The 14,496-nt window shown below is 35.6% G+C and overlaps 1 protein-coding gene across 4 annotated transcripts; it reads right to left on the bottom strand.

The window, feature by feature from the left end:
• Window positions 1–8,005: 8,005 nt before the first annotated feature.
• LOC120085092 (protein TIME FOR COFFEE-like) lies at window positions 8,006–14,002 on the bottom strand. Of its 4 annotated transcripts, none has more exons than XM_039040946.2 (12): window positions 13,413–14,002; window positions 12,963–13,322; window positions 12,669–12,841; window positions 12,277–12,586; window positions 11,908–12,157; window positions 11,777–11,828; window positions 11,609–11,689; window positions 11,295–11,511; window positions 11,122–11,191; window positions 10,931–10,997; window positions 10,468–10,845; window positions 8,006–10,363 (listed from the first exon to the last, which is right to left on the bottom strand). In XM_039040946.2, the coding sequence occupies exons 1-12, from the start codon at window positions 13,516–13,518 to the stop codon at window positions 8,648–8,650; spliced, it is 3,780 nt and encodes a 1,259-aa protein (XP_038896874.1). In that variant the 5' UTR covers window positions 13,519–14,002; the 3' UTR covers window positions 8,006–8,647. The 4 variants fall into 4 exon arrangements, with proteins under 4 accessions (XP_038896874.1, XP_038896875.1, XP_038896876.1 ...); XM_039040947.2 differs by having other exon boundaries at window positions 8,006–10,360; XM_039040948.2 differs by having other exon boundaries at window positions 12,669–12,805.
• Window positions 14,003–14,496: the final 494 nt, after the last annotated feature.

Genomic DNA, 14,496 nt, shown 5'->3' with positions numbered 1-14,496 from the left:
AAGTTTATCAGGTTATCATTCGAACAAATTTGTTGTACAGTGATGTCGCCACTTTCTTCAAGATCATGAGTATAGTAAAGCTTCGGTGAAATATGCTTTGTTCTATCTTCTTTAATATATCCTCCTTTGATTTGGGCTATGCAAGCTATATTGTCTTCGAATAATATTACTGGAAGCTTTTTATTAGAAGACAAGCCACACGTTTCACGAATGTGCTGAGTCATTGACCTTAGCCATACACATTCTCGATTAACCTCGAGAATTTCAAGAATTTCAACATGATTTAAGGAAGTGGCAGTTATAGTATATTTCACCGATCGCCATGATATAGTAGTTCCTTCACATGTGAATAGATAACCTATTTGAGATCTAGCTTTGTGTGGATCAGATAAATATCCAGAATTTGCATAACCAACTAGATCAAATTTTGATTTATTTGAATAAAACAAACTCATATCGATTGTTTCTCAGAGATAACGTAGTATATGCTTAATTCTGTTCCAATGTCTTTTTGTAAGAGAAAACTATATCTAGCTAATAAATTTACTAAAAATGCAATATCTGGTCTTGTATTATTAGCAAGACACATAAGTATACCAATTGCACTAAGATATGGTACTTCAGGACCAAAAAGTTCATCATCTTCTCGAAGTCGAAATGTATATTTCTTTATATCCAATGAATGGACTTCCATTGGAATATTTAATGGATGTGTTTTGTCCATATAAAATCTTTTAAAAAATTTTCCAGTATAATTTGACTGGTGAATAAATATTCCAACTGGTAAATGTTCAATTTGCAAACCAAGACAAAATTTTATTTTTCCAAGATCTTTCATCTCAAATTCTTTTTAAAGATATTCTATTACCTTTTAAAGCTTTTTAGGAGTTTTAATTATATTTAAGTCATCAACATATACAGTTATAAAAGTAAATCCGAATTATGATTTTTTATAAAAACACACGGACATATTGGATTATTTTGATATTTTTCTTTCAATAAATATCCACTCAAGCGATTGTACCACATCCGTCTTGATTGGTTCAATTCATATAGTGACCTCTGTAACTTTATTGAATATCATTCCTGAGAATTTGATGTATATGTTTCAAGTACCTTAAATACTTCTGGAATTCTCACATAAATATCATTATCAAAAGATTCATATAAATATCTGTGATTAATACAGACTTTTATACACAGTCAAGCCAATTAAGTATCTTAATGTAATTGCATATACCATCGGAGAATATGTCTCCTCAAAATCAATATCAGGTCTTTTGTGAAAAACCTTGTGCAACTAGTCTTGCTTATATCTTGTGACCTCATTATTTTCATTTCTTTTCTTCACAAATACCCATTTGTATCCCATAATTTTAACACCTTTTAGTGTTTGGACTACTAGTCCAAAAACTAACGTTTTGAAAGTGAGTTTAATTCTGTCTCGATTGCTTCTTTCCACTGAAGCCAATTTTTTCTATGTCAACATTCTTCAACAGATTTTGGTTCAGGATCCTCATTTTTAGATATAATATCAAGAGCAACATTATACGCAAAAATGTTGTCAATAATTACATCAGTTCAATTCCATCCTTTTCCTGTCATGAAATAGTTTATTGAAATCTCATTATTATCTTTAGGTATTTCACCTTCCTCACTAGTCATATCGAGGATTTCTTTATGGGTATTTACATCATCAACCAAGTCTTTTGGAACCCATTGGTCTACCACGCTTCTGGCGTGTTCCAACCTCATTAATGACAACTTGTTGTATTTGGATATCAATTTTTTATGGAACATTTGCAGCTGATTTATGTGACTTAGTTACTTTCTTTGCATCCGTAAATGCATCTTGTAATTAATTTGCTATATTTTGCAAATGAATTGTTTTTTGAACTTCAAGTTCACATTGATCTGTACGAGGATATAAATGAGACAATACCGATGCATTTCATGTAATTCCTTTTTCCAACTTCTTAATTCCTTTCCTTAATATTGAAAAATTTATCTCATTAAAATGACAATCAGCAAATCGTGCAGTAAATACATCACCCGTCAGGCTCAAGATATTTAATAATTGATAGGGAATCATATCCAACATATAGTCCTAACATCCTTTGAGGACCCATCTTAGTGAACACATCCAAAAATTCTCAGATGGAAAATATTTGCCTCATGACCATAAGCTAATTGTAATGGCGAGTACTTATGATAAGCTACTGGCCTAATGCGTACAAGTAATGTTGCATGTAAAATAGCACATCTCCATACAGATGAAGGAAGCTTAGCTCTCATAAGCAATGATCTTACAATTAATTGCAAACGTTTGATAAATGATTCTGTTAAACCATTTTATGTATGAACATGAACTACATGATGTTTAACACTTATCCTAATTGACATACAATAATTATCAAAAGCTTGGGATGTAAATTCACCAGCATTATCAAGATGATTGGTCTTAATTGTATAATCAGGAAATTGTACTCTTAATTTGAGCAAGTAATCTTACAAATGCAAGATCTCGACTTGATAATAAACACATGTGTGACCATCTGCTGGATGCATCTATTAATACCATAAAATATCTAAATAGTCCACTTGATGGGTTCATGGGTCCACATATATCACCATGAATTCATTCTAAAAATGTAGGTAATTACGTCCCCACTTTAGCTAGTAATAGTCTAATTATCAATTTTCTTTGAGAGCAAGTATCACATGATAATTCATTAGATTGAAGAATCTTCTGGTTGTTCAATAGATGTCCATTTGAATTCTCAATAATTCTCTTCATCATTATAGATCCTGGATGACTCAATCGGTCGTGCCAAATTGTAAATATGTCTGGAACCATGAACTTCAGCTTCATTGTTGCATATGTTTCAATTACTCATATATGAGTATAATACATTCTAGAAGGTAAAGCAGGCAACTCTTCTAATATACGTTTTTTATTTAAGACAGCGGATATGATATATAGATATTCCACATTATTCTTACTATCAGTCTCAATATGATAACCATTGCAACGTATTTCTTTAAAACTTAGAAGATTTTTCTTTGATTGACTAGAGAACAATGCTTTGTCAATTGTAAATTTTGTTCCTCTAGGCAAAATAATATTTGCTTTTCCAAACCTTCGATCAAGTTTGCAAAATCTGATATTGTATTTACTTTTGCTTTCGGTATTATCAATTTGGAAAAGTATTTTTTTTATTTGTAAGTATTATGTGTAGTTGCACTATCTGCCGGACATAGATCTTCTTTGCTATTTCTGAAACACCCAACATATGAGAATGATCCATGTTTATTCATTAAAAAAAAATAATTACAATAAGAAAAACAACACTTAAAATATACAAAAGTTACAAAAAAAATGAAGATAGATAAAAAATAATAATAATAATAATATTAAGTCTAGATATTCTCAAAATCAAAAGAAATATTTGATGTTCCATCAATTGTGCCAATCTTCTTTTCAGGAGATTCAAAAAAGTCCACCACATCCAAATTTGTCATATGGGTCAAATATGTCATTATCCTAGTATGCAAAATTTGCTTCCACCTTTTTCTTTTCTTTTTTTTTTTTTCAGTGAGGCTTGATAGAGGTCAATTAAGTGTTTGACGTACCATAAGTATGTGACCAATGCCCAGGCATTCCACATCTTTTTGAATTCTTATCTTATGGAGTTTTTTTTTTTCTTTTCTGTGATCATCATTTTGTGTGGTTCTTTTGAAATTTGAATGATTAAAACGACCATCATGAAAATGATCATTATTTCTTCCTCTACTATGGTCACGACCATGACCTCAACCACGATTATTATTAAAATTCACAGCATTTACCTCAAGGAATGGTGTCGTTCCGATTGGTCGAGATTTATGATTTTTCATCAATAGCTCGTTATTTTCTTTGGCCACGAGAAGACATGAAATTAATTCATAATACTGTTAAAAACCTTTCTCTCGATATTGCTGCTGTAAGAGCATATTCGAGACATGAAATATAGAAAATGTCTTCTCTAACATATCGACATCAGTAATTTTCTCTCCGCATAATAACAATTTTGAACTGGATTTAAATATTGCGGAGTTGTAAACATTTACTGATTTGAAATCTTGTAGTCTCAAGTGCATCCACTCATAACGAGCTTAAGGAAAAAATAACTTTTTTTATGATCATACCTCTCTTTTAAATTTTTCCACAAGATACGAGGATCTTTTATGGTAAGATACCTCATTTTCAATCCCTTGTGGAGATAATGACAAAGGAAAATCATAGCTTTTGCTTTGTCCTGACTGGATGTCGTATTTTCTTCTTTAATAGCCTCCCTAAAATTCATAGCATCCAGTGGATTTCGGCATCAAGTATCCATGACAAATAATTATTTTCTTTAATATCAAGGGTGAAAAATTCTAATTTTGTGAGATTTGTCATGGCACCATTATCAAAAAAAATATATTGTATTTATGTTAGAAATTTAATATATATTGAATATGAAAAATAACATTAAATTTGTTAATTATAACGAAGAAGGAAAAACGGACATACCTTTAGTGAAGGGACTCTTAAACATGAGTATCTATGAGCGGATGCGGATCTTTCCGATTTTATTGTGACAGAATTATTATACATGCATTCTAACAAATAGATATGCATTGTTATACTAATTACAGGCATGCTTTAACAAAAAAATTATACAAAATACTGAGTAAATGTACTAGTTGAAGACAATCTTCACTCGAACACAGTCCAGCAGAAGCGAACTCCTCTATGATCCTTATCGCCCAGCAAACAGTCCCCTAACAATACCATGGTTGTCTACACGATCGGTAATGCACGAACCACCAGCAACCGAGAACGACACCACCACTCAAAGCCCTCGGTATTCTCGGAGTGAGAATCCAAAGGGTGGACTTTGATGGAATTGGTAGAGAGAGAAGGAAAAGACGATCGTATAGTACGAACAAGCAAGTGGGAGATAGTAGATGACTATCGTATAGTCGAGTGCTTGTCGTTTAGGAAAAGGTGCACGATCGTATAGGTTTTGCTAAGCGATTGTCTATCAAATAGTAAGCCATCATTTAGGTTTACTTGGCGCGCTAAGCGATCGTTTAGAAAAGGTAAGCAGTCGTTTAGAAATCGCATGTGATCGTTTAGTGCGTGGGTGTGCGATCGTTTAGGACGATGGGCAGTATCGCATAGGCTCTCAATGCTAAGCGATCGTAAACTTTTCACACCGTGAGCGAATTTTCAAATCTCTTACAAAATGAAAACAATTTTCATTTTATTCTTCAGTTACAAGAACCGAATTCAATCTTTCTACTTTCGCACAATTCCGGAGAAAGTCTCGGCCAGTTATTTCATAACCGCTTAATTAATTAAATAATGAATATAATCATATTATATTTTTAACATATAGTTTGATATGATATACATCTACTATAGTAATTTCTCTTCTACTTGATATAAATTATATTTATATCCAATTTCTTAAAAAAATGTATCTCATACATTTAGTCAATTATATCATATATAATTAACTAGTTCAATTATATCATATATAATCGAACTCTCTCTTGTCAATTTGAACATTTCAAATTGACCCAAAAACTTATTCTCAACTATATCCAAGTTACTAAGGGGACCTTATGGATCGAAGCTCCAACAGTACGTGAATAGCCGACTAAACTCTTTAGCCACGAGATCCACCATCCATTAACTACCATGCGTTCCACTAAAGACCAACAGCTGAACTCTTCTTACCACAGATATATTTTTATGTCCATTGGATATAACCAATCATGAGTATGATGACCCTTCACAGATGCTCGTAAGTACAGGTGGGCCAATTTACCGTTTTGCCTCTGTAGTTACATCTCACTCCTTAAGTACCATTGATTCCTCTAATGAACAATACAACATAGTCCAACTATGTGTGAACACCTCTCGGGCCAAGAGAAGGTGTGTGGCGCCACATCTTTCAAGCCTTAGAATCAACCCTTAAGGGAGCTATCTATTTACTTGCCCCTGCTTTGGAGAATGAGTGAATTTCATCTTGTGTAGCTGAGTTCTCAGCTTCCAAATCAGACGAATCACCAAAGTGGTAGGTTTGAGTCGGCGACTTGGCCATTCGCACCCATGCAAATCAAAGGACCGCCCTCAATGACAGGAGTTCTCAACTCACTCAGGTTTGAGGTCATGTTATCTATGATCATCCTAGTGAAGTGAAGTCTCTGTCATGAACGGTGTTATATAACGAGATATTAACACTTCATGGTGAGGTCTTATACAAACTCTTTGTATAGGATGCCCCCACTCGCATGTCCCCTACACGAATGATCAGGATCAAACCATCTGAGACAAGTCACAACACTTGTGACTATTCCACAAAGTGGACCGCATTCGTAGCATTACCAAGATAAGGTTTTCCTCCTATATCCATATACTACAAACCATTTTGGTTATCACTTAAAACATGATCCACTTGTATGCCACCACATACATGCTTAAGTTATATCCAGATAACCAGTGATTTTAGGTTTATTGGTTTGTGGTAAAGCAAATAAAACATTCAACTGAGCAAAAACAAGAAGTTAAGTAAAACATCATATATTATACATCACAAGCGTTCGTATAAACTGTTTACAAACTACAGGACACGAGACTTTAGGGCATCAACCCCAACAATTAGGACCTACCTTTAGCGAGAAAAATGACAGGAGCTCGTGCTGATAACGTATATTGAATTTGAGGAGCACAACGGGAACATAAATATAGATAAAATATAATATAATAATATTAAATATATAAAATAAAATAACTAAAATCATAAAATTGGATAATATGAAAATTATTAGAATTTTGAAGTGATGTATGTGTGATTTTAAGATCCACCAAATACCACTATTTATAGGCAAAGTGGCAAGTAGGATGTGAACTTATATGAACACTAATAATTACCAGGCACATGGACAACATGAAGGGTGACACATGGCTTTGGGACACTAAGCAATAACATCTATTTATTATTATAATATTCATAATATCATCTTATTTTTTTCATAAGGACAATTTTTTGTTATTTTATTTAAGGAGGATAAAGTTGAAAAATAAAATTTTGGTTTTTAAATGTCTGATATGAATTTCGATTTTTTTTTCTTTTTTCAAATTTGTTTTTACTTTTATCCAAGAAATTTTAAAATATTTATTTTAGTCCTCAAACTTTTTTATTATTTGAGTCTTTATATTGATTTTACTTTCAACAAATTAATAGCATAGCCTTAAATATGTGTATTAGCATGTTGATATGAGTGTATTTAAGCTATAGAGATTGGAGAAAAAAAATTGACAAGTGAATATTAGACGACTAAATTATATACCAAGATGGTTAGGTTTTTTGGGAAAAAAAAAAAGAAAAAGTTAGAGATTAAAATATACATTATGAAGGTTCATAATTAAATAAAAGAAATTTAAAAATTCAGATAATAGACTAAAATCAAATAAATTTGAAACAAAGTAAATCACATGTTAAATGATAAATTTGGTACCTATAATTTGGAGAAAGAATTTAATCCCTATAGTTTATAATTAAAATTTAGTTTTTATAAGTTTCATAAAATCTTCGTAAATAGTCTCTAACATATGAACTATTTATGAAAATTTTATCAGACTATAAAGACTATATGAACTAAATTTTAACGCTCCCCCGATTACAATTAAAACCCATAGTACGAGAAATGAAATTTATTGCTATTACTTCATTCATCTAAAAAGCTAATAAAGTGCACAAATTTAAAACAAAACAGATGGTTGTCAAATCAACTTCCACATTTATTGATATTTATTAGTTGTCATTTTGCTATCAAATAATTAGATCATACCCATCTGATTACCCAAATAAAAGTAGACAAGAAGTCGTCACTTTTCCAACAGAAAAATGAAAATTTTCAACTCTATAAATCTCCTTTCTTCCATGTGCTTTCCCCAATAATTTCCTTCTTTTTTCAGTGCATCAAACTGTATTATTTATTATTTTTCACCACTGAAAATGACAGAAAATTAGAATATCATAGTGGAAAAGTTTGACAGCCCTTCCCAATAATGCTTACCTATCTTCCAAGATTCTCCTCGTTCTTCCCTTTTTTCTCCCTCCAGATATTTATTAATCTTCTTTCCCTGTTGCATACCAGAAATTCAGAATGAAGTAATAAAATTACCTAATCAAAAAATGAATACACTGTTTTTTTTTCCCCCAAGTATAATATCATATTCACAGGTCTGTCTAGCAATAAACAATATATAACCAAAAAATTGGCCCTACTAATATGCAATGACTTACAATATACATAGCCTAACCCAACCAAAATATAATCTCACTAGAGTTAAACTTGGAAGTTTCAACAAAAATCCATGCCCCGTCCGTCGTTATGCTCCTCGTCGTGCTTCTGGTGAATCATGTATCAAAATGTGTTGTTGGTTGTAAACTTCTCGAGCCTTCAATTCCCCAAAATGCCTCGCGCTTCATCAAATTGATTCTTGATTGTCCTTTCACGAGGAAACCAAAACATCTAATGGGGAGGAGCTGGAATTAATTGAACTTGATGTTAGTGTTTTCTATAACTGCTGGAGCAAAAAAGGAGTCTAGTATTTAAGTTCTGATAGATGACTGGGGCACGTGTTCAAGATTGAAGGCACATTTCTACCGCACACAGGAGACGATTTCTGGCCAGCTCCGGTCGATGAGCTTTCATCCTGCTTCGGTTGCGTGGGAGTAACTGAGGGACTGGTTTTACTGCTGATGTTGTTTCTTAATTTTCCACTGCTAGATGGGGAGTGACCGCTAGTTGGAATGTGTTGCATCTGTGTATAAGCTGGCTTGAAATCTCCTCCCCCAAACGATATCTGGGTCTGACCTTGAGTATTACTTCCTTTTTGCTGAATGGAATTCTTATGGACTGCAGCAGAGGAAGCAAGATGGAGAGATGTCATAGGGACGACCGAGGCCACTAATCTTCCCGAGTTTTTCTGCGCAGGAGACTGGATAGAATTGTCACATTGTATCAAAGGTTGTGAGAAACCAGGAGGAGCATTACAAGGAAACTTGGTTGTAGCTGATGAGGGCAAAGTATTATTAGTTGGTACTTTAGTACGAGGAGCCATACGAGATGCCATGGTTGCTTGTTGCTGTTGGTTACCTGAAGAACTGCCAGCGGGTCGGTTTGTTGTTGATGCAGCAGATTTGGTGGAGTGAGAGGGCCAGTTTACAGGGACAGAAGATGTCATGAAGTTGAGAGTCCTTGAAGAATTACCAAAAACTAGGGTCTGCCCTGAAGTTGCAGTGGAAGGCTTTGTAGAAGAATTTCCAGTGTTCCTATCACTGGTACCGGATAGAATGACTCCGTTCCTCCCTTCTGAAGTTTGGTGATTCTTCTGCTTTGTAGCTTGAGGTGTAGGTGCTACCTGAAACCCTGTCCGCTGTATATCAGGAAGATTCTGATAGACCGTTGTGTTTTGCGCTATCGGTGTGAAGTTGAGGTTAGATGGTGTACCATTTCCATTATATGAAGCAAAGGACATTGTGAGTCCCTGAGATGGAACTAAGGCAACTGTGCTCTTCAAATTTTGTGAATGAGACTGTTTCTTCTCACCATGATATCCACCATTGCCATTATTCATTGTTGCAGATGGCATCAAGGTGAAACCCAATGCCTGAACAGGCAAAATGTAGTTTTGTCCATAAGCATTTTTCTGAACTGAAGCTGCTCGCTTGTCGGAAAGGGATGTAGTGTCCTCTCCACTGGTTTCATTCTCATGCTTGCGAGATTGATTAGACAGTGGCAAATGCTGTTCTGTCGACTGCTTTACTTGCATACCATTTGATGGCAGTACATTGTTCCCAGGTACATGCACACTCCATTGCTGCTGCTGAGTTTGTGGTTGTTTATGGGAGCCACTTGGTTGGTGATGAGTTTGAGTTTGTGCTGGCTGAATTTGGGATGGATGGAACAGCTGAGATGGATAGAAAGATCCATTGAAAAGAGGCAAGGGTTGTGCATTGCTTGCTCTATATGTTGCGCTCGTCCCCGCAGGAGTAGAGAAGGTGAATGGATAGCCATTGCTCTGAAGTTTCGCCAAGTATGGAGCTTCTACTGAAACCACATTGGGGTGACTGTAGCTCATGTTGGTAGATACTGGAGGAAATGCTGGAAAGCTCACAAGTGTGCCAGCTTCTGGATTATTGAACAGAGATGTTGATTGGTTATTGGGAGATTTGGCGGACCCAGATTGATTTGCAGTGGCTGCGGCTATCGGTGCTTGATGCTGACCGATAGGGAATATGAATCCAGAACCAGGCTGCTGTAGAAAGAAAATAAATTATTTGATGTTATATACCGATCAACCAAATGAAAGTAAATAAATTACAGAAACTCAATGCAGAAAAATAGTCAAGAAGATCATACCATTGAGTTACCAAAAGGCGCTCCCGGTCTCTGCTGAAATACAAGCTGCTTGCTTTTAGCAATATCGGCAAAGTTAGCAGCCTCAGGACTTTTATCATTTACAACATTACCAGGAAAATCACCTTCAGCTTGCTCTCTCTGTTGCACAGAATTAAGGTTCACATCCAAATGATTTCCGGTCAATGGGTTACTCAAAAGCATGCCTTCTTTTGAGGACATGTTTTTGAGTTTGGCCTCTGCAAGAGATGCAGAAGCATCACCTGCTGGGTGGAAATAGTTCGTCTTTGTAAATTGCTGGTGTAAGTAAATGTTTCGAGCAACGTCGTAATGGGTTAAGCATCTCTTTGGTCGAGGGTACGAGAGAATAAAATTCGGATGCTGCATGATTATGGACATACAATGTCAAAAAATTCAGTGATGAATCCACAGATGGACTCAAATTCAGAAAAATCCTGAAAGGTACCTGTAGTTTAGTGGATGATTTGTCAACACTATCCACGGGTAGCACTGTCCGGAAGGGTGGCATGTACCTGTATTACAAAGGGGAAAAACGAACACGTTTCACTTTGGGTTGAATAGGAAAATTCTTACAACAAAATACATATAACCCAGTCGTTGGCTTAAGTATATAGTTCTAAAGAAATGATTTCTAACCCGACAGAAGGAATTTCGGTAGTTGGCCAGCCACCCAGGATAATGGGCAAGCGCACTGAAGTGGATGGTTCTGAGGGAAAAACAGTTATCATAACAGTTGAGAAGACAGTTTAGCATATAATCGTATTTTAATCAACATAATGAACAGAGTTTCAAGATGAAATGATGGGTACCATTTTTTTCAACTGTGCTGGCGGCTCCTTTAGGTTGCTGTTTTTGACTCTGCTCTTGCATTGCGATGCTATTGCTATCTAATTGTGGTTTCTCCAAATCCAGTTTAAAGAATTCAAACTTTGTCCCACTTGTCACTATCTTATCTTCATCGATCACCTTTTCTTTTTCCTTAAATCCTTCTACTTCATTTTCAACCTTATTTGAAGTCTCTTTCCCCTACACCAGATTTATGAGAAAAAACATATCTATTAATCAAAAGTTTGAAAAAATGAAAACCAGGTATATGGCTAAAAGTGAAAAAAATCTTGTTCACCATTTCTATTCCCAAACTCAAAGGCTTAGCATCCGGTACCATATCAGTCAAGCCATCCCTTTCTGGAGATGTTGGAGGAGCCTGTTCAAACGAAGGCACTTTTTAGAATCTTCACACTTGGAAAACGGGAGGAAATCAAAATTGAAATGTAAAACTGCAGACCCTGACCATTAAGTCAAATTTGAATTTCTCTTCTTTCTGGTTCACAGCCTCTGGAATCCTAAGAACGCACACAAAATTATATTGAAATTAATTGTTTCAAGAACTAAAGATGAAAATGAAGATCTTATATCGCTTACGATCTTGTTCGTAGTGAATCTTCAGGATCAACATCCCCTTTTGCGCATGAATTTGCATCTTCTGGCGCCAACCCAGTTCTCTTGCTTCCCTTATTTTCATCTCCACCAGTGCAAACTTCCTTTGCCGGTTTACTTTCCTCAGATGCTACTTCCAACTTTGAGGGGTAAATTTCAACCTCTGCAGGTTTCTCGGATTCCCCTTTAGCTGTACCATCCAATGACGAACTATCAACCTTTTTCTTCTCCCCAGCTATAATGGAAAACAGAGCGAAAATGAACGTTATCAATAGAGGATAATCGGAATAGAGAAGGGTAATTAAATTTCCAATTGGAAATGTTTGCTATAGCTCAAGGATTTAGAATACCCACCAACATTAAGTGACAAATCAGAGATAGCACAATTCTTTTGAAGCGAAGCAGATTTTTGGAAGGCGGTTGGCGAAGAGTTTGCCGTTGTAGATGTTACTGAAGACTTGGAAGCGTCACGAAGAACACTGGAATTCTCTGTTTCTTGCTTCGATGATTGTTTCACGTTAACTTCTTGCTTTTTGGAGCACTGTGGTTGTTTCTTTAGTCCGAAAAGAACCTCAGCGATCTCAATCTCAATATCCCCTTCCTTGGCAGACCGAGAAGAATCCTTCGAAGTCTTCATTGATCGAGTCTTTGGTCCAGTTGATTTCTAAAAAATTCATGGAAAAAAAATCACACTAATATTTCAAAAATATATGTATTGAACAATGATTACAAGGGAGGAAACTAACCATCTTCTTCTTAGCCGAAATAATGGAAGTCGACGGCGAAACAACCTCAGCAGACGACCGCGCCGGCGAATCGGATTGATTCCGATGACTGTGGTCGTCCGCAATGTCTTCTCCGGCTCCTCCAACACCACTATTTCCTGAAACCGTGCAATCATGTGATCTTTTGACAGAAGCTGTACAAAAAGAATTAAAAACAATCTTCACCATCATGAAACAGAGCATGATTCCATAAAACACAAAAAAAAGAAACCAATCGTTCTATTTCATTTTTACTTTCTTCGCTTTACACTATACCTGAGCGAGCCTTTCTCGGAACCGGAACACCAATCATCGCGTCATCAACAACCTTCCATTGTTGCTTCGCAACTCTCGGCGGAAGAGAGTTTCTCTTCTGGTTCTGATTTGAAACCGAAGAAGCCGTAGTAGAAGAAGAAAGAATCCGAGAAACTCCTCCACCGTCTTCAACCTCATAACTATCTCCATCGGCAACAATATCTTCAGCACTAGTATCTCCTCCTTCTTCCTCCACCTCTTCTTCTCTATTTCCTCCTCCCCTCCTCCGCTTACTCCGACTCGCAAACTCTCGATCTCGATCCCTCTTCCCTCCTCTATCCCTTAACCGGACCGTCTCCTGCAACTCCACTTGACCTTCCTCTGCAACAAAAAACAACCACCGTCAATAAAGAATCAAACACAACAAAAGTAAACAAAAGGCAAAGAAACAACGAAAATCGAAGTTCAAACCAGGTAAATCTCTGAAGGCCGTAGCTCTACTACGTCGCCTTGAGGATCCATTCGCAGCCACTATACTCGACGAACTCCTCGCTTCTCTGTTCTTCTCCATGATCATGCGTCTCAATCATGAAATCAAACTCTCTCTCCGGAAATGAATCGAGATTCCTCTTCACCGTCTTGAAGTTTAATCAAATCCACCCTCGCCGGAAACCAACCATAAACTCCGGCGAACCTCCGATGACAAAATGCACAGCAAAATGCTCTCTCTCTCTCTCTAGCTTCCTGGTGTTTATTTTGTGTGCTTTTATGTGCTTTTAATCTAATCACTTTCTCTTACTTTTTTTTTTAATTTTATTTTTTGAAAAAATCATTTAGGGGAATTTGACACTTTCACGCAAAACCTGCTTTGGAAGGGGGAAGAATGGACGGTTGAGATTGCAGGAAGAGGGCTGCCTAACTAAGTAAAATCATTGGAATGGAAAATGAATCGGACGGTTGTGATTGGCCGGCGCCAGCAAGGCAAAGAGAAAGAGAGTCGTTTTTCGATGGAATATTGCCACTTTGCACACATAAGCCACGTGTAACTTTTTTTATTTTAATGTATTTTTTAGTTATCCGTATCGAAATATATTTTTCTCTTCTTTTTTTTTTTTTTTTTTCGTTTCACTTCCACTTAACTCGCCACGCGCTTTATAACGCGTGAGGAATAATCTCTCCTCCTTTCTCAATTCTCCAATTCGGTCAGAGGACGGTTCTACAGTTGCTGACGTGGATCTCAATTAACGACACCACCACCCATTTTCCTTTGTTTTATTTTAATATTTGTCTCTTTTTTTTTTAATGCAATATTTGTTACATTTAAAATCATATTTTACTAATTTAACTCAAGATAATTTTATTTATTTAGTCATCTAAACAATTGTCCACCTGAACATTGTTTAATAAATAAAATATTTGTGATCCACTTTTAAAAAAATTCGATTATATCTCTAAAATTTTAGACCACATTAAAAACTAATTGATTTTTAGTTTTTTATTGCAAATTCCCTTTACTTATAATTATTTTTTTGTTATTTACATTAATAAGAAACAA

This window comes from Benincasa hispida, chromosome 9, assembly GCF_027475165.1.
Source record: "Benincasa hispida cultivar pf3 chromosome 9, pf3_genome.v1.1, whole genome shotgun sequence".
NCBI classification, from domain to species: Eukaryota; Viridiplantae; Streptophyta; class Magnoliopsida; order Cucurbitales; family Cucurbitaceae; genus Benincasa; species Benincasa hispida.
This window is presented reverse-complemented; position numbering and strand designations above follow the sequence as displayed.

Coding starts and splice junctions, on each gene's coding strand:
- LOC120085092 (XM_039040946.2), bottom strand. CDS start 13,518: ATGATCATGGAGAAGAACAGAGAAGCGAGGAGTTCGTCGAGTATAGTG. Junction 11,512..11,608: donor TGAGTTTGGGAATAGAAATG/GTGAACAAGATT, acceptor AATCTGGTGTAG/GGGAAAGAGACTTCAAATAA. Junction 10,998..11,121: donor ACCGAAATTCCTTCTGTCGG/GTTAGAAATCAT, acceptor TTTGTAATACAG/GTACATGCCACCCTTCCGGA.